Consider the following 19,763-nt stretch of genomic DNA (forward strand, 5'->3'; position numbering starts at 1 on the left):
CTGAGAACCGGGAGACTGTCTGGGCAGGCTGCAGCCGCCTCGGCCAGCCCAGTCCGCCTCCAGGACCAGCTGGCAAGCTGCCACCTCCAGCAAGCCCTCCGGACTGCCCGAGAGGCAGGTCCCTGCTCTGGGCCCTGCAGGGCTGTGACCCTCCTCTGGTACAGCCTCCACTGCCGTTTTCCTTGACCAGGTCTCTGCCCCACCCAGCTGTGTGTCCCCAGGGAGGGAAAGGATCTGTCCCTGGAGTGGGGGCACACACCCACAGGAACCACAGTCTGCCCGCTGCCCCAGGGGGCCTCAGCTACAGCTGCCCGGGGCACATTCACAGTGACCATCTGTCCTGACACACCACCCCCATGACCTGACAAGGACACGGCCTCAGAAGGTCCTGTTGTGCCCCCAACCTGGTCCTTGGGCTCCCCCCTCATAAAGGGGCAGGCACCACCCCGTTCCCCTCCCTGCAGCTTAAAGCCTCAAACATCCGCACTGGAAGCCTTCCTGCTGCTCCTTTCATCCTTCAAATCAGTGACCCCCAGGGCCACCAAGCTCTGGCCACAACCCATGAGCTGCCCACCCCGGCTTGGCCCCCAGAAGTCTCCCCCTCACATCCCGCCCAGCCTGGCAAGACAGTTACAGCCTTGACCCTCCGCTCAGAACAGACTAGAGTCTCACGGACAAAGTCTGAATTAGGGACCGTGAGGCTGTCCACCCCCAGGGTCTCAAGGACGCTGCACCCGGTCACTGCACGCCAGGGCCTCACTCGAGTCGGGAGGGATCTGCTGTCCCCAGCCCAGAAGCCCGTGCCTCGGGGGGTTGGACCTGGGGCCACCCGAGCGAGTCCAGAGCCTGGGCCCTTCACAGCTGGACCACCCACCTACTTCCAAAAAGGGTGTGCGGTGGCCACGGCAGGAGCATGGCTGGAGCCACCCACCTGGCCAGGCAAGGGGCTCGCACCCAGGCCTGGGAGGTGCAGAGAGAGGAGATCTCAGCCGGGCTGCTCCTGTCTGCCCCTCGGCCTGTGCCCACTACAGCCCCTCCCTCCCTCCCTCCCTCCCTCCCTCCCTCTCTCCCTCCCTCTCTCCCTCTTTTCTCTTTCACTTTGCAGGGAGTGGGCCTGGCCGGCCAGCCTGCATGCGGGTGCCTGCTCCCGCTGGGGTGCAGGGGACAGGCAAGGCTCAGGAGTGGGGCAGGGGGGGAGGGGGGAGCAGGAGGTCAGCCAGTGTCTACCGAGGGCAGGAAACTACCAAAGCAGGCAAAATCAAGAGTGGGGGCAGAAGGGACTCAGCCAAGGGAGGGTGATGGGAAAGGAAGCAATAGGAAGAGAAAAATACAAAAGGAAATAAAATGAAAGGAGAAGATGGGAGAGACAGGAGGGAGAGGTGAGCAAGTGTGGAAGGAATCCAAAAAGCTGAAATGAAATCTCAGGGCTGCGGGAGTGGGAGGAGAGGCTGAAAGGAAACCAAAGGGCACAAATGGTACCTAGGCATGTCCGAATCAAGAAACTGCCTGCAAAACACAAACAATCACAGGTTAGTGAGGGGCGGGGGCCGGGCAGTGGGGCAGAGGGGCGGCCGCAGCAAGGGCGGGGGCAGCGCGGAGAGAAGCCGTCCGCGGCGACAGGCCCACTCTGAGCCGGGGAGGCTGCAAAGCGCGGGGCCTTTGAGCGGAGAGGAGGCTGAGGCCGCGGCAAAGCAGGTGGGCAGCTGAGGCTCCGAGGCCCAAGCCAGACCTGGGTCTCTGAGCCTCAGCGTCTCTGGGGGCAGAAGGGCCTGCCAGGTCACCCACAGGGCAGCCGGGCCCATCGCGGCTCCGAGGATGTCAGCCACGGTCCAGGGAAGAGGAGGGCCCTCTGGAGGAGCTGCCGGCCTGGCCAGCTAAGCCTCAGAATGTCTCCTGCCTGGGGCTACCCCCTGAGGAGCGTCCCCGAGATTTTCCAGGCCGGGCTGGGGTCGGGGCAGTCCTGGGGCCATACAGCACGGGCAGGAGCCAAGCAGGGGCCAAAGCAGCTACGGGCAAGGACTACAGCCCCAGCCCAAGGACGTCCTTGAGCCTTGAGGGCCCTGACCAGCCCAGAGCTGGCCGGCCTCACTTCCCACAGCCCCCAGGGAACAGGACAGAGCCCGTCAACGATGGGTCCTCTGGCCTCCAGGAACAGGGCGAACCTCTTTAGCCAAAGCCCCACTGACCCGGGGTCCAGCCAGGAGCAGCTGCCCCCTCCGCTGCCTGGGGACTGAGCCCAGGACGAGGTCCCCTGTACCCTGCAGCAGCCGCGCTGGCCGGAGGACGGGAACCCAGAAACGCAGTCCTCAGAGCAGGGAGACCGTGCAGGGCGGGAGGCCCAGAGGCACCCCCGCCCCCTTCTCTCCCCCGCCCCCAACCCCTTCTCGCCCCAAGAATCTAGCAGTTGCCGGGGCAAAGGAAGGGTCAGAGATCAGGGGAATGCTGAGGTCATTCTCCAGGTCCAAAGCGGCACTCAGCATGGCAGACAGAGCCCTCCCAGGCCCCACCTCCCCCGGGGTCCCCATCCCTGACGGCCCGGGCACAGCGGCCCATGCCCCTGCAGGCAGCCCCTGCGGGTGGGCACCAGGCCCTCTCTGCCATGTCCCCAGAGTGTGTTCTCATGGCGACAGGCCCCCCACACCATGCCTCACTGCCCCCCGCCCCGAGGTAAGCCCAGCCAGCCTGTCATGGTGCCCCCCCGCCCCCGTGAGAACACCCCCCAGCATTCTTCACCCAACCCCTCCCCCCTCTGGACATGAGTGCAGGGTGAGTTTCTTCTGGAAGGTTCTGGGGCAGGGCTGGAACCAGAGCCACACCTGCCCCTGTCGGGGTCTCTGCCCCCACCCCCCAAGCTGCCCGCACCAAGGGATGGTTCCCTACAGCCCACTCTCCAGGGAGTCTGTAAGGAAACCGAGCTCCGTCCGGACCCAGGACCCTTTATCCTTATGGATCCAGTTCTCCCTGCACGTGTGGGGTCCCCGCACTCCGCTCTGAGCACACCCAGCCCTCAAGACATCTTTGCTGCAAACAGCCGCAGAAGGCCGTGGAGACGCCCATGGCTCGAGCTCAGGGTCGGCTCTCGGCTTCTTCCTCCTGGGCCAGGTCGAGCCCTCGGGACTCGGGAGCACCCTCCCCGTGTCCCCGAAGCCCCAGAAAGCAGCATCTCAGACAGAGCCAAGCCCTCCGACATTCCCCCGAGGGCGGCTCTCAGCAGTCATGAGCTGCCTGCCCCGGCTTGGCCCCCAGAGGCCTCCCCCTCACATCCCTGCCCAGCCTGGCAAACCCCGACAGGCCTGCTTTGTCAGGGGCTGCCAGGGAGCCACATCCACCCGCTCTGATGCGGTCAAGCTCAGACTGCCCAGGTTGCAGAGATCTTGGCCATCACCTGGGAGCTTGGAAAGCAACAGCCCAGTGACAAGGAGCGTGGGCTAAGCTGTGCCGCTGGGCAGACCTCCACCCCGGGACGCCAGACTGCCGACCCAGCTCGACCCTGAACTCCTCCAGGACCCTTGGCCCCAGCACCCCTGCCAGAGGGTACAGACTTGCCCGCAGCGGCGTGGTTGGGAAATCCAACCTGTTTGTCCGCCCCATGCCGCCCACTGCCCCATCCTGCCTGCCCACCCACGAAACTCCCGAGGACGGGACCCAGCTCATCCGCCGGCAACACCTACGCGGCCCCTCCGTCGGGTGACCGAGTGAGCCAGCAACAGGATGGTGCGCAGACAATCCTGCCGGGGGAAGTCGCGGCCACAGGCACCCCTCCCTACACCCCTTCCTGGAGGGCTCAGAAAGGAGGGCTTGGAAAGCTTTGGGCCCTTTGCGGCCAGCTGGGCCAAGTGGGCGAGCTGAGAACGCACCCTGGGTCCTGACTCGGATCCTCCTCCGGGGAGTTGGGAGCAGCCCTGCCGCCGCCCCCAGGGGACTCACCGGTCGTCCTGGGCCGGGTAGATGTATCCAGACGAAAGGATGTTGAGGGACAAGATGTTGGGGTCAATCAAGGACTCGTCGGTTTCCGGGGTGTTTCGGATGCGACCTACAGGAAAGCGGACAGGCCATGTGTCACTTCCCAGGAGGGCAGGCGGGGGGCTGGGTCCCTGCTCTCCGCCTCTGCCTGGGCCGGAGCTTCCACCTGTGAGGCCACGTCATGTGGCTCCCCACGTGGCCACAAGAGCACCTGACAAAAGGCAACACCGGGGGGTGGGGGACAGGGAGGCCCACACAGGATCTGCACCTGCACGTGGTGCCACCTGTCAGTGGGCGTCCTGCCATCTTTCTCCTGCAGCCGAAGTTCTGAGTTTCTTAGTTTCTCAGCCGTCGATAACTCTCGCAGTATCTCCCCCACCCCAACTGATAAGATTCCAATCCCTCAGCCTAGAACTCACAGGCTCGCCTATCTGCTGGAAAAGGAAATCTTAGCAAGATGAGAAAGAAAAAATGTTCCCTTTTCTCTTTACACTTAAGAAAAGGAAAAAAGAAAGAAAAGAAACACTATCTGCATCAAAAATCTCTCCCTGTAAGAAGTATCTCTAACAGAGCCCTCTAAGGCGCCCGCACTTGGGTGGGGGGCGGGAGTGACTCTGTAAACGGCACCAGAACGGCTATGAGCCAGAACTCCCTCCTGGTGGTTTCATTAATAATTTCGTGCTCTTGTAGAGATCCTTAAATTCACTGCTCTGCTTCCTCAAGGAATAAACAAATACTGACTTTTCTTTGTTAAGCCAGAAAGGAATCCCTGGCCTCTCCCCTCCTCCCCGCCCCCCATGCACAGAGATGAAATAAGATCCAACACCAGGCCAGAATTCTGAGCCCACACGCTGGGGCTCCACTTCCTGGAAGCCTCTTGCAACATTTGAGCTCTGGGAGGAGGCAGGTGTGGGCCTCCAGCCACGTGTCCCCGCAGGGTGTGTCCCCCATGGCTGGAGGCTAAGGCGGGGGAGGGCCACACGGCCCCTGCTGGGGAGGCTCAGCTGCAGGAAGAGACCTGGCCCGTATGCCAGCCTCACCCCTCCTCACCCCCGGGCGTGGGCTTCAGCGGAGGCTCTTCCGAGGGACTCTGTCCTCTCCGAGTCCGCCCAGGCGCTCCACCTGCAAAACTGATGCCCTCGGAGCCCCGGTCAGGCCGAGACGTCCACTCACAGGTCTGCGAGGTTGATGCAGCCCAGAGGGGCAAGCCCAAACCCCTTAACCCAAGAGTGGGGGCCTTGGTGTTCCTGCCAGCATCTCCCCGAATCCCCTTCAATAGCACCCTTATCCCCTCACCACACACATAAGCGAACACCCCTGTTTGCATTTTCAAATGGGATGTGGCCAGGAGAGCAGAGAGAAAGGTGGGATCCCGGGACCAGGGCCTGGCTCCCCAAGACCAGCGAGGGTGCAGCCTCTGTGCAGACACAGGGGTGCTGGTCACTATCCTAGGGATGAGGGTGATGGGGTAGGGCGTCAGGGAGAGGTTCCACCAGGACCAGAGCCGGGTCAGTAGGCGGTGTAGACCCTTCCCTCTGGGCAGAACAGGCTCGGGGTGAAGGCGGCATCATTTCCCACCCACGTGCAGTACGTCTGTGAGCGAGTTGGGTGTCTGCTTCATCTTTCTCTTTAAACTCATGCAGAGTTTTTAGACTCACCCTGAACAACATCTGAAATGGGGGTGTATATGCTTGTTCTACCGTTTTTCTGACTTGTGTGAAAATAGATACGAAACGTCCAAAATAAAAGCATTTGTCCTGGGGCCCCCAGAACCTCCCTGCCCACAATCCTGCACTTCGGGTGCAGGACGATGGGTCCCTTGTCACAGTCCTGTTACTACACCCTCAGAACCCCCCCTACAAGCCCCCAGGGACACTGCCCTGGAGCTGTTGCCCACCAGCCACAGCAATGCCCCAGGGTGGGCCCTCCACGGGACCCTCAGCTCCAGGCCAGGGTGGCGTGGGCGCCTTCATGCTGATGACACGCTGGAATGGACAGTGGTCCCTATCCTTGAATGGAAACTGGGAAAACAAATTCTTTACAAAGAATCGGCAAAGGAAACGTTTCCAGTAGATGAAAGAGTTCATGACATGAAGTTACAGAAGAAAGCGTCTAAGCTCCTGGGTGATCTCTGTAAGTTGAACTGTGTCCCCCCAAAAAGACGTGTTGCAGCCCTGACCCCCAGAACCTTATTTGGAAATAGGACCTTGGCAGACGTGATCAGTCGAGATGCTATCACACTGGAGTCAGGTGGGCCGTCATCTAAGTGTCTAGGCCCTGTGAAGACGGAGGACCGGGGTGATGTGTCTACAAGCCAAGGATTCCCTACAAACCACCAGAAGCTGGAAGAGGCAAGAAAGGATTCTCCCCTGAGGTTTCAGAGGGAGCGTGGCCCCTGCTGACACCTTTATCACAGGACTTGTGCCTGTAGAACTGTGACAGGATACATTTCTGTGGTTTTAAGCCACCAGCTTGTGGTACTTTGCTACAGCAGCCCTAGCAAGCTAGTACAGTGATTAAATAGAAATCTGGAATCATCACCTGAGGCCAAGCCCTTCTTTTCAGGTGAGGGGCTGGGGCACAGAGAGCCAAAGGCACACAGCAACAGGGGCAGAGCCATGGTTAGAACGCAGGCGTCTGGCCAGGGGCCGGGGGTGAGCGGGGTGTCTGTGTTCTTCCCCCGAGGCCGCCTCCCCCACCCCCCGCCACTCACCCACGACCAGCTCTCGCACTTCCTTCCAGTGGATGTGGCTGCCTGTCTCATGCAGCAGTGTCACGGTTATCCGTCTCTGGATGCCCTGCGAGGCACCAGGAGAGAAGACACGGTCAGATGGCCTGGGGTCCCTGGGGGGGGCGGTGCTCGAGGCTGGTGGGAGCAGCAAGCGCTTCGCACCTGGTGAAGCAGGAAGGTCCCCATGCACGGCATCCCGCCACGGTGGTCCACCACTGCAGGGATGTAACTGGGAGAGAGAGGTGAGAGCTGAGGGCCGTGCCCCTCCTCCCAGCCCCCCACCCACAGCACACACACCCGGCCCCCAGGAGCAGAAGGGGTGAAAACAGGAAAACAGATTAGCTGCTCCCTCCGGCAAAGGTGGGGTGGCCCGGTCCGGGGAGACCAGAGTGCCACCACGTGCCACCTGGCCCAGCCCCTGGACCCCTCCCTGCTCCACAACCCCAGAGGACCCCAGCCCATCCCCAGCGTGGGCAGCACCAGCCTTGGGTCTTACTCGCCATTGGCCTCCAGCTCGCAGATCTCGAAGTAGACCAGCAGGTCGTACTTGCAGTGGCAGGGCCCGGGGCAGGGCCGCGTCAGCGTGCTGAGCTTGGTGGCGGGCACTGGGGGCGACAGGGGAGAAGCACACACTGGTAGGAAACTGAGCAGCCACGTGCCGAGGGCGCGCTCAGAGGGGAGGCCAGGGAGGGGACGCCTCCGAAGCAGTAAGGTCGTTGCCCTCCAAGATAACCCACCAGCGGACCCCTCCCCCGGCCCCAGGGTATGCCCCGCTCTGGGTACCGATGGACCTGGGAACAGACATGACTGTGGGCTTCTCTGTGCCCAGCGGGAGGAGCACTCAGCCACACGCACCTGGGCACAGACCTCTGAAGAGGGCAGTACTTGAGCCCCACAGAAGCAGCAGGACAGAGGAGCCCTGCCTGCTCGGAGGCCACACGGCCCGCCCAGGACCCTCTGCTACACCACCCTCACCCTCAGCCACTGCACCAGCCCAAGCACCTGCCTCCAGCTCAAGGGGCCCTGGCCCTCGGCTCCCATTGCCCTCCACAGCCCCTCCTCTGGGCCAGCCCCGAGGCCGCTCCTCCATCCAGTCCCACCGGAGCCCCACCGCTCCACTACAGATGTGCATCTGGGTGTCCCCCTGGAGGCTGCAGGGAAGGCTGAACAGCCCAGGAAACACAAGGGGCCAACCTAAGACCCACAAAGAGACCAAGAATAATGTCCACAAGTAGTCAGCAGGCCTGGAGGGGCTGGCGTGCATCCCCCTGAGGCACCCTCAGTCCGCAGACCACCATCTTACGGGGACTCTGGGGCGGGAACGCAAGGGTCACCGCGGACGCGGCCCAGGAAGCAGCAGACGCACCTCCTGCATGGCCCCCCTCGGGCACCCATGCCGGGGACAATGCCCCCCGACCTCAAGGTGGGTTCCTGGGCTGCGAGGGCCTCGGCTGCACCGCCCGCCCCAGTGCTGACGCTCCAACCTTCTAGTGACTGTGTCCCTGGGCTTCAGCTTTTGTCGTGAGGGCAGGAAAAACCCTGTAACCCCTTTTAACTAAAATCCACCCGATCTCAAGAGCTCTTCCTCCGCCCACCTGCTCCTGGGGCTCTGCGTGCCAGGCAAGGTTGCTGACCGTCCAGTGCTCTTCGTCCAGGGGCCCCACTGGCTTGCCCACCACCAGCCTCAGCCTCCCGTGGACCAGCTTCCTGGTCTGCCTTCCACCCCAAACCTTGTCCATCCTGCGAGGGTCAGCTCAGATGTCCCGGCCCCGCTGAAGCCCCTGCCCCCCACTGTCGGCTCCGGGCAGCCTCACGGGACTCTGGGCAGGCACCACCTGACCATTGCCCTGCTGCCCTGTGTGTGCCGAGGAGTAAAGGACGTCCCTGTACCTTCGCCCTGTGCCCCCCGCTCCAGTGTGAGCCCCTTCCTCCGTGGGGACCCCATGAGGCCCAGCAGGGGCAGGGTGGCCCCAGGAGGCCGGGAGAGCACCGACCCATCACCAGGACTGCGCTCGGCCTTGGAGGGACCGCCTACACGGGCACCCACTTGCCCAGGCATGCACCCACGAGGGCCCCGCCTACCTGGCTTGGACAGTGGCATGACCCGCGGGAAATGGCGGCGCGAGGGCCTCAGGGGGCTGTGGGGACAGAAGCACCCGTGTGAGGTGACCAGAGACTGGTGCCTGCAGGACCCCAAGCTGGAGTGGGCAGCCGAGGGCAGGGGCTGGCCGGGGAGGCTAGCAGGCTGCCGACGCCAAGCCCGGGACTCCCTCCTTCCTTCCCTCCCTCCCCCAGGGCCTGGGCAAGGCCCGGTCTCAGGCCCTCCACCAGCTCGGAGGGAGAGGGGGGCCCCGCAGAACCCTAGAGCCCACCTGGGAGGCCCCATGAGGCCCCGAGAAGCGGGGCAAGGGCCAGGGTCTCCCAGGACAGGGCCCCCTTGGCACTCCCAAGGACAGACAAGGCTCCTGGGGCCAAATGCCCTGATACCAGCTCCTCGCTGTGCCCTCTCTTTCCCCGACACCCCAGATGCTTTGCTCTGGGTCCCTCATGTCAGCTGAAGGGGAGATGGAGGTGGCAACAGGGGGTCCCACTGTCCCTGACACCTGTCAGCTGTTCCCCCCACGCTCTGGGTGGGGTGGCCTCAGAGGGGACTTGCCCGACCCATCGAGTGAGCCCCCGGCAGGTTGCAGCAACGAGGGAGCAGACGAAGGGCCCTCATTCAGTCTGGGGAGCTGAGGACTCCGGGACACTTCGGCGGAGTTCTCGGGGGGCCACAGAAGCCGTCTCCCCGTGGGCCACCCCGGCCTCCTCCAGCCCAGCATCCGGCTCCCCTCATCCCCAGGACACGGTCCGTGCGCAGCCTAGGCTGAGGTTCTGACAGCGACGGTCTTTAAGAAACCCCTCCTCAGTCCTCAGGGGTCATCTCTGACCCGCTCTGGGTCCTGCCGACCCGGGAAACCGGCCACCCGTAGGCGGGGAGACAGGTGTTGGGAGGCGCACAGCTCTGCAGCCGCCACACCAGGCCCGTCCAGGGCACGGGCCGACCCTGCTGGCCAGGAGGTGGAGAGGCCCTGATCCCCATGACCCCCTGACCCCCCCGACCCGGGGCCGCTAACCTGAGCACGTCCTTGCAGAGGGGCGGGAATGGGTGCTGCTGGTAGTGACCGAAGACCTCGAACACGATGGGCTGGCTCTTGATGTACTCGATGAAGGACTTGGTCACTTCCACTGCGATCTGGAGGGAGGTGTGGTCAAGTGGGGGAAGGAGAGGCACAGAGGTAGGTGCTCAGCCTCCACGAAGGACCCAGCACTCCAGGCCCAAATTGGAGACCCCCAGCCGGGCTGACCTCTGCCCACGAGGGGGGCAGTGCTCCTTGCCTAGGTCTGTCCAGCCCACCTCTCCTACCGTCACACTCCCAGTGGACAGGCCACCGGGCAGCGGCCCTAGGGCTCGCTCCCCAGGACAGATGGGGCTGGGGGCCACTAGGCTCAGCTGCTCTTTCAGAACACGGAGCTGGAGGAGGGGCCTCTGTGATCCGGTCTGACCCTTCTCAGGCCCTCGCCCACTCACCAAGAGTTATGGGTTGAATTGTGTCTCCCCTGATTCATATGCTGAAGTCCTAACTGCCCCCCCGCACGTATGTTTAGAGACAGGATCTTCACAGAGGTGATCAAGTTAGAATGGGGCCCAATCCAACGTGACTGGTGTCCTTATAAAAAGGAGACATCTGGGTACAGGCACGGACGGAGAAATGACGTGAGGACACAGGAAGAAGACGGCCAGATTCTCCATTACAGCCTCAGAAGGAACAGCCCTGCCCACCTGGATCTTGGGCTTCCAGCCTCCAGGGCTGAGAGGTGCTAAGTCTTTGTTGTTGAAGCCCCCAGGGTGTGGGGCTCTGCTACAGCAGCCAGGAAAGGAATCCACCAAGCACACCTTCAGACCTGGCCTCATTTCACTGCCTTAGAAACCATGGGAGCCCCTCTTCCCTGAGAGTCAGGACAGGCTATAGTCTGCAAGGCCCTTCTGAGCAAGGCCCCTGTGCCTGCTTAGGCCACACACCCACAGCCGGGCAGCCCAGGGTCAAACTCACACTCCCTGGCCTGGCCCCTGAGGCCTTGCCACCTGACAGTTTCCGTCATGGCCCCATTTTCCTGCCTCACACCATAAGTCGCTGCTCTCCTGACAGCCTGACTTGGAGACACTCCCCGGCCTGGAGCCTTCCTGGTCTCTCGGGCGTCTGCCCGGGCATCCTGCAGCTCTCCGCGTGCCCTGCCCCGGCCTCAGCCCCAGCACCAGGCCAGGGTGGCCTCGCCGGGCACCCCAAACACTGCACGTCCACATCTGCCCAAAGCTCGCTGCAGGGAGCCCTCGGGGGCTCTGATCTGCCCCCACCCCCAGTCTTAAACCCACCAAGGCCCCCAGTGCCCAGCACAGGGCTGGTGCTCAGAAGAGAGAGAAGCAGTGACAGAGAGAATGAATGAAGCTCAGGGAGGCCGCAAAAAGCCCCGGCCCCCAGGAGGGGCCAATCATGGCGGGGGAGAAGGGGGCTCTAAGGACGTACGTTTTGGACGTGGTAGAAGCCGAGTGGGGGCCCCCTCCCCGTGTTCTTCAGGGGCTCTGTAGAGAAGGCCTCGTCATGGCGATGGATGAAGCTGTGAACGGGGAGGAGACGTTTGGCGGGTGTGGGGCCTGGGCACGAGGACCCACAGCCTCCAGGGGGTCACCAGGTGCCCCCCGCACCTTGCCGAGACCCACCCGCACAGCCCGGCCCGGGTACAAGGCTCACTTGAACTGGCAGAAGATGTCGGCGTATTCGGCGGAGATGCTGGACGCCTGCAGGACGGTCACGCGGAAAGTGAAGGTGCTGCCCAGGCCGAGGTGGTCAAGGGCGGCATCCAGGGGCCCATCCAGGGCGGCTTTCTCGGGGCTGTCCAGGAGGCCCTCCGGGGTCACCGCTGCTGGGAGCCAAGGGCAGAGGGGCATGGCGGGACCCGAAGGGGCTACAGCCTGGGCTCAAGGGCTGGGCCTCACCGCCTGTGCCGGCTAAGAGGCGGGGAGGGGGTGGGGGGGACGAGGAGGAACTCCAGGTCCTCGCGGGGCTGGGCCATGTCCCAGAGCCTGTCCCAGCAGCCGCGGGGACCCACCTGAGCAGGTGTTGTTGTTGACCTCATCGGCCGAGGGCCCCGTGTCAGCGCCCTGGCCCTGGCCCTCCACGATCCGCAGCTCCTCCTGGGAGGTCCCCGAGCGGGACATCCCCACCACGGGGCAGGACTCGGACTGGAACTGTGTGGGCAGGGGACAGAGTCAGACAGAGCCGACCTGGGTGCGGCCACTAGAGCCGCGTCGAGGACCGGGAGCCTCGTTCCAGGCCTGCCCTGCCGTGGGCGGCACCCACCTCCCCAGGCCTGTCTCCCATGCTGTCACGGCCTATGTTAGTCTACCAAGTGGGAAAGAAAGGTGGGAAACGGTCTTTGGCCTTAAGTCCTGTCCCCTCTCCCGAGCCAGTACCCCTCCCTCAGCTCCTCCCCGCCATGGGCAGGACGCAGTGAGACTCTCCCGCTGGCTAACAGGGCCCTGGCCAGGTACCCCGCCACCAGGTGCCCCCATAGCCTCTGCTGCCCCGTCCGTGCCCCCCGTGTCCCCGCACTCTCTGCCCGATGCCCTCTGCCCCTCCTGTGCGCCCCCAGCATTGACGACCCCTCCGAGAGGGACCGCTGGGGGGCTCTGGGCCCAAGACCTCAGAAGCACTGAGGTTCAGGGTGCGGTGGTGGGTGGCCGGGTGGTGTCAGGTTAGGAAAGGGCCTAGAGGAGAGAGGAGGAGCTGCCCGCTCCGGGGGGCACCGAGCGGGACCCCCCTCCTCCGCCCTCTCGCCTGAGAGCAGAAAGGGGAGCCCTGGGAGGAAGATACTGTCTACTTTTCCCCCGAGTGAGGCCCGGAGTGCTAAGGTCGGGCTGGAGGCCTGTCTAGTGGCGTCCACGGCTGCACCACCCTTGCACGCTACCTTCTCAAAATGCTGGTCGTCAAAGGAGATTTTGGCGGTTCCCGACTGGCGGACACCAGAGCCGTAATCAGGGGCCTCTTCATCGGCTGAAACGGGAACGGAGCAGGTGATCAGGGCCCAGCTTGCCCCCCGGTGGGAGTGGCAGAGCTGCCCGGTGCCGGGAGGGCACGGGAACCAGGACGGGTTCTGACCCACTTTGGGGGGAACCCCGACACTGTTAACTGGCTCTGGAAGAACGAGGGCGCCGCCCTGGGCACACTGACCCCCAGCCTGTGCTAGCCCAGGGCCCAGAGGCAGCCACGTCCTCGGCACGGCCTGCTCTGACGGGCCCGCGAACTCCACATTTTCAAAACAAAACCTTCAACCCCTGCCCCTCTCCCCCCGAGCCCTGCCCGCCCTCCCCCACCTGCCCTGGCCCAGACTCAGATGCTCCAGCAGAACCCAGGGGTCCTCCGGGCCCTACCTCCCCCTCAGCAGGGCCTGCCCCACCAGGTCCTCCTGGCTTCCTCTGGGAATCGCACCTGTCCCTCTGCCGCCACCGTCACCCATCTGGACACTCAGTGCCCCACACGCTCTCACACCCCCTCCTTCACAGCGTTTGGGGTTCCCCGCTGTGCTTGGGACAAAACCCTAACCCTATTCCTGCTACCTAAAGGACCCCAGATCTGACTTCCCACAGACTCCCTGGTCCCCAAGTCCAGCCACTCTGGCTAAATGCCACCCCAGCAGACTTCACAGACCCCAGGGGGCTCCAACTCTCTGTTCCACGGCCTTGTCGGGGTGCTACCACCACCATGCTCTCCACCCTGGCTGCCCGAGGGGCCATGGCTCTGTCCCACCATCACCCAGGGCTGGCCCAGGGCCTGTGCACAGCAGGGCTCCGTGCTGGGGGACTGGATCAGTCGACCCCTGCCATGGTCGAGGGCAGGGGCAGATGTGATTTCTGAGACCGCTGAAACAACACCCTGTGGCTTTGTAAAGTTCCCTCTCCTCCACCACAGCCACTAGACAGGGGACGTCAGGTGTGGCCCAAACACAGACAGCGTCGACCTATAAAGCAGTCGGCTCAGTGGGATCCACTCAACAGGGCTGAGCGGGTCAGGAAGGGCCAAGGAAGAACCCAGGGAGGACAGAGCCCCCGGAGATTGCAGAAGCAGTGTCCCCGGAGGGATGAGGGTGGCACTAGATGTTCCCAGCATCCCTGTCACCTGGCTCTTCCCTAGAGCCACCCTCACCCCCCACCCCAGGCTCCCCCTTCTCAGCTGGGTCCCCAGGGGCCTCGGCACCATGGTGACATGACTGGGAGGTGCTGGAAAGAGCACCTGGAATGATGGGGTAGTGAGAATTTGGCGAGGGGGGACCAGACATCCAGAGTGGGGTCGCGTGAGCTGTCTGGTGGGAGTACAGGCCACCCAGGTTGCTCACACTCCGAGCCTCCCTGTCTCGGCCTGGAGCCACTCCGCTGCCACACACTCTGTCTGTCCTGCCCGGTTCTGGCCCCAAGGTGCCTGGGCTGCTGAGACGTGTAGAGAAAAGAGAGTCCTGTGGAGGCGCCAGGGGCCCGAGGGCAGAGAAGGGAGGAACGGACGTTTCAGTGCGAGCACCTGGCCCTCTGGCCAAGCGCTCCCACATCTGTGTTCTCCAATGATCTCTCCACATTCCTGCCGCTAAGAAGCTTCAAAGTGGATGCCATTTTCAAGGCAGCAAACCCAGGCTCAAAGGCGTTGTGTGGCTGCCCATGGCCAGGAGGGGGTGCTGGGAAGGTGACTAGGCAGTGAGAGGAAGTCTGCCTCTGCAGTGAGGGGGACTGTATCGCCAGGCCCACGGTGAAGGGGGGGTTCATGGCCTCTGGGGACACAGGCCACATGAGAGGTCAAGGGGTCTAAAAGGAGCAATGCTGGGGAATCAGGAAGGCTGGGGGGCTGCAGTGGGCCGAAGCTAAGGGCTACAAGTCTGTGCGCCTGCCCTGGGGCTGAAATGGCGGTGGAGGGGGAGTGGTGGGGGGCACCTCTGCGCCAGGCTGGCTCCGTGGGTCCACCTGGGGCTGCCTGGTGGGAGGCCCAAACCAGAGTGTGCTCAGACAGCCCTGGGCTCGGCCTGCACAGCCCCGGAGGCCCCAGCCGACCAGGCAGAGTCCAGGAGGCCAGAGTCAGGAGCCGGGCAGCAGGGGCTTCTCCCACAGGGAGAAACAGAGGAGACCGGGGGCCTGGGTGGGGCTGGATGCACGCGGACCACCATGTGAGGCCCGCAGAGGTCTCCCCACCCAAGGGCCCCATCGGTGAAGGGACAGAGCCAGCCCGGGCTGCCCCGCACGCACCTGAGATGGCCTGGACGGCCACGCGGAGAAAGCCCTTCACCTCGCCCTTCTCGCTGACGATGGCCACACGGTGCACCAGGGGCACGGGGTACAGCAGGTTGCTCAGGTACACGAAGGCCCTGGGGGGAGGCAGAGGCCGCGGTCAGGGCCACCCCGCTGTGCGCTGTGACAGGCGGCAGCGGCTGCACGGCCCGGGCTCACGACACAACACTGCAAAGCAGAGCGAAGCGGGCAGCCAGGGCGGCAAGCAGCAGGGCGGGTGGGCAGGCAGGGCACTGCGCTGGGCGGGGTGGGGAGGGAGGGGTCCTCGGCCGCAGAGGAGACAGGAGAAGGCGCAGGGACAGGGGGCACGGGTGCCGGCGGGAGCACAGGCTGTGGTGAGGGGGTGGGCCAGGGCGAAGCCCGCGGCCTGAGCAGAGAACAGCCGAGGAGGGAGGTTTCAGCCTGCTTCAAGGAGGAGGACCTGGGACCCGCCTCGCTGACCTACGACCCTCACGCTGCTGCTGATGTCCCCCCCCCGCCCCCGTCTCCCCACCCATTTCCCAGTGGCCCCTGACGCTTGCTCACGGACCCCACGACGGAATACGCCTCATGATTCCCTCTGAGCCCCTCCAGGAAGACGGCGGGTGGGAGCTCCATGATGTCAGCAAAGCCAAGGCACCCCCCCCTCACCGGGGCCCGGGGTCCGGCTGAACGGAGCCCTGAGGACACCCCAGAAACCACGGCACTGCCTGGCACGGCCCCACCAGCTCCCAGGGTGCCCAGAGCCCCCCCTCTCCTGTGCAGTTCAGCTGTGCACCCAGCTAGTGCCAGCACAGGCGGGACAGAGGCCACATCACCCCGGCGGTGCCCCTCTCCCTGAGCCGTCCAACGTGTGGGAGTCACGTGGGCAGCCAGGAGGACGGGGAGTCCCTGGAAGAGCCTGTGCTGCCCCGCCGGGTGGGCGGGCTGCTGTGAGCATAGCTCCTCACCATTCGGGGCACCCTCCTTTCGGGGGTCACCCTTGCCTCCCACCCTGCTCTGCCCTCCCCTCCAGCCCAGAGGAGCAGACCTCGGCAGCCCTGAGCTCGCTGGGCTGGGGGTCCGGGGGGTGGTCCTGGGGGAGGGGCACGGCTTGGGCAGGATTTGGACAGAAGAGTGTGGGAGGCACTGGGGAGGAAGTGCAGAAGGTGGGGTGAGGGAGGCCCAGGGCCTCGGCCAGGGATGGGGGGAGGTGGGAACACAGGTGAGAGCAGCAGGGAGGACAGTGGAGGTGAAGTGGGAGTCTGCTGGCCAGGTGGGCGCTGGCACCAGGTGCATGGCCGGTGGGGCGGGGGCGGAGCTGGGAGGACGGGAGTAGAGGCGTGTCATCCCAGTCACCCTGCCCCTCGCCCAGGCTGAGCCGCTGGTGTCACCCCACACTGAGAGCTCCAGGGTCCCCACTCTGGACCCACTGTGGTGAGAGGCACGGGGAGGGGCCCTTCCCCGGGTGCCCTGATTCCAGGCCCTGGTGTCCCCTCTCAGCTGGGCTCCTGATCTTGCCGTGTCTTCCCACCACCCTCCCCCCGCAGGAGATCGGAAATCTGAGCACCGTCCTGGTTTTTATCTCAGATCTATGAGTTCTACCTCAAAACTCTCTCTGAAATCCGCCACCCAGCCCATCACCCCTGGCCTCCCTCCCGCTTCCTTCACGGCCTCCACAGCCGCCAGAGGGGACTCGAGGCGCGACCAGACCCGCACCCACCGTGGACCCCAAGTTCTTTGCATCCAAGAGGCACCTGAGCCCCTGCGGCAGCCCCGCCCGCCCCGCTCAGCCCCGCTCTGGCCCCCGGCGTCCATCTCCCTGCTCCTGCCACTGCCCCCAGCCGCTCCCATCTCCGCGTCCAGGCCGCCTTCTGCACGGCTCTCCCTGTTTGTCTGAATTCACTAGTAGGCCCATCTCTGTTGACTGCTTTTCGCTTTCTGGGCACCCACAGGCCAAGGCAGGCCCCAGTCAGGGGAGGGTGTGCTGCCTCCCAGGCCTGAGTGTCATCCGGGCCGCCCTCCTGGGGCTAGAAGAAGCCCCTCTTCCCCAGCACAGTGCCCCTTCCTTCCACGAACTCTTCGGGGGTAGCGTGTAGATGGATCGCGGGGTTGGTGGGGGCCTGGGACTCCACTGCCCCGACCACCCACTAAGGCGAGCCCCGGCCCTGGTCCCAAGAGGACACTGAGGCCCAGAGAGCGGAAGCCCTCGCCACAGCAGCAGAGGGCGCCAGCGGGCAGGGGCCGGCCGGGGTGGGCTGCTGGCCTCGCCCAGCACCTGCCTCGGGACGGGACAGCGGTGGCCTTCCCTCGCCGGGCACCTGGGCTCCTGGCCAAGGGCCTTTGATTGACATTGGGAGTGGGAAAGGGGATACCATGAAACGAGCAAAGTCATGAGGTCCAGAAGGGGAAACGGAGGGGGCCCAGGACTCAGGCCGTGGGAAGAGGTGCAGACCCTGCTCTGCCCCTGCACCCGGAGGCCTGTCCCCTGGGTTGGGGCACCGCCCAGCCACCCCACCCTGCCTGAGAGAGCTTAGGGAACTAGGTAGGACAGCCCCAAGCTGCAGGGCCAAGTCAGCACCCACCCTCCAGCAGGTGCAGGACCTCTTCCCCAGGGCAGGACCCCTTCCCCGGGGCACTGCCCGCTGCAGAAAGCTGGGTGTCGGGCGGCTCCCAGGCACAGCCGGAGGGAGGGGCCGCGGCCTGCCCACTCCACCCGCAGCCTGCAGGGAACCCACAGGAGGACCCTCAGGAAAGGCGGGGACACCTCTGGTTGTGGGCTAGGTGAGGGCATGGTGCCAGGCACGGGGGTGCTTAATCAGCACAGCTTGCCCAAGGGAGAGTTTAAGGGCTGTCCAGGGCCACCTGGCCAGGAGGGAAAGCCAGGCTCAGGGCCACTTCAAAGCCCCCGGCCCGCCCAGGGCTGCCTTTCTGAAAGGGTCAGGGGGCAATTCCACAGGGGCTTCAAGCTCCCAGAAGACCACTCACAGCACCCTGGAGGCGACCCGGGACCGCCCCTGAGAGGCAGTAACGGAGGGGCAGGAGATTATCCCTCCCCCTTTTTGAGTCTGCAAAGGCCAGGCCAGAGGGAGTCTGAGGCACTGCACAGAGAAGTAAACTGAGGCAGGCGCCAGACCCAGCCCAGGTCATAGGCGAGGCCAAGGCAGGCGGGCCCCCTCCTGGCTCCCCCCCAGGGCCTCACTGCTCCACAAACCTACTGTGGTCTCCCGGGGGGCGCTTTCTGCCACGTGACCCACCCATGGGCACAGACGCCAGGGTCCCACACATCAGAGGGGGCTGCGCCCCTCGTGTCCTAAGGCTCAAACAATCCCATTGGCAGCCCGCGAGACTGAAAACTCCGGTCAAGAAACCGTCTGCGCCTGCCCCTCCGAGCTCACGGGGGCGGCGCTGGAGCCCCCAGCACCCCGGGCGGCAGGTGCGCCCTCGTCTCCTCCGCTCACATCCCAACACGGAGACCAGGGCCCCCTCACCAATGGCACATCTTATTTGGATTGGCTACGTCTTTCTCTCTTAGGGGCACAACTACGGTGCCGGAGAGCTAAGATGTCGTGCTAGAGCTGGTGAAACACGCCATTCCTGTCCCATTTCACAGGTGAGGAGACGGAGGCTCAAGGACATTAAGGAAGTTGCTGGCGGCAGAGCCCCAGCTGGGATAAGACCCCACAGACTGGCTCCTGTGCGGCTCCCAACCGTGTGGACACCACACTCCATTCCCCACCAGCTTAATTAATGCAGCTCATTAAGTAAATCAAGCCTTTCTTGATCTTTCAGGATTTCCTCATGTCAGAGAAGAAAGCAAGCCCAGATACCTCTGGCATTGAAAACCGGCAGGGCCGGGGGCCCCGAGGGACCCCTTGGTTGGAGATTGGGTTTTACAATGAAAAAGACGCCTGGAACCCACGGCCACGCCCACCCTCTCTGAACTTCGTTACCCGCCTGTGGACTGCCTGCTCTCACGCTCGCTGGGGCGCCCAGGTGGGTTCGCGTGCAAATCCAGCTGCGGCTCTGGGGCCGGTGCTCCCAGAGGCGGAGGAAGCCACACTGCATACTCTCTCCTTCCTGCTACCCCTGGTCCCCGTCTGACTGGTGACAGTGACCGGTGCACTCATCCAGAAAGGACCCCTGGGGCCCAGCAGCCACGGCCCCTGCTGGCAGCACCAGCCTCGAGGGCAGGGGTGGGGGCCGGAAGACCGCAGGCCCACTCCGCCTGGCAGCCCCAGAACTTGAGGGGATGGGGCCCACGCTACAGAGGCTGGGCCTCCCCCTCACTGCCCACCAGGTGCCAGAAACAACCTGACGTCAGCACCCGCCCCCCTGGGCCAGAACAGCCCAGCCCTGTCCAAAGGACCCTGCCGGCCACGGCACACCTACCCGCACACGGGGTGGCTCGGAGCCTCGCGGGTGACGATTCGGGCTGAGCGGCTCGGCACGCGGAGCGCACCCAGCTGGGAGCTGAGGGCTCGGCCTCACCAGCCCAGATGGCACAGAGCGGACACGGCGGGTCAGTGCTTTTCCACCCAGAGTCTTGAACACGTCCCTTGGGCGGTCGCCAGTCCCCCTTCCCTGGGACCCTCCATCCCAGTCACCCCCTCGCCTTCCTCTCTCTGCAGCCCACCCGCCTTCTGAAAGCCACGGCCCGAGCAGGGAGGATCATCGGGGAAAACTGAGTCCCCAGGCCCACTTCCTCCACCTGGGTTGGCCCATCTCACCTCCCAGTTCACTGGC

At 64.4% G+C, this 19,763-nt stretch overlaps 1 protein-coding gene across 2 annotated transcripts in view; it reads right to left on the reverse strand.

Moving 5' to 3' along the window:
- Positions 1-19,763, reverse strand: part of KIF1A (kinesin family member 1A) — a 91,894-nt gene that overhangs the window by 16,465 nt on the left and 55,666 nt on the right. For both annotated transcript variants that reach the window (XM_061189143.1, XM_061189134.1), the window contains 11 exons: positions 15,018-15,136; positions 12,701-12,786; positions 11,843-11,981; positions 11,485-11,653; positions 11,260-11,350; positions 9,811-9,929; positions 8,777-8,832; positions 7,191-7,299; positions 6,857-6,923; positions 6,677-6,761; positions 3,928-4,033 (listed from right to left, as the gene is read on the reverse strand). In XM_061189143.1, the coding sequence (XP_061045126.1) occupies positions 3,928-4,033; positions 6,677-6,761; positions 6,857-6,923; positions 7,191-7,299; positions 8,777-8,832; positions 9,811-9,929; positions 11,260-11,350; positions 11,485-11,653; positions 11,843-11,981; positions 12,701-12,786; positions 15,018-15,136 (1,146 nt within the window). The remainder of the gene's footprint in view (positions 1-3,927; positions 4,034-6,676; positions 6,762-6,856; positions 6,924-7,190; positions 7,300-8,776; positions 8,833-9,810; positions 9,930-11,259; positions 11,351-11,484; positions 11,654-11,842; positions 11,982-12,700; positions 12,787-15,017; positions 15,137-19,763) is intronic.

This window comes from Eubalaena glacialis, chromosome 1, assembly GCF_028564815.1.
Source record: "Eubalaena glacialis isolate mEubGla1 chromosome 1, mEubGla1.1.hap2.+ XY, whole genome shotgun sequence".
Classification (NCBI taxonomy): Eukaryota; Metazoa; Chordata; class Mammalia; order Artiodactyla; family Balaenidae; genus Eubalaena; species Eubalaena glacialis.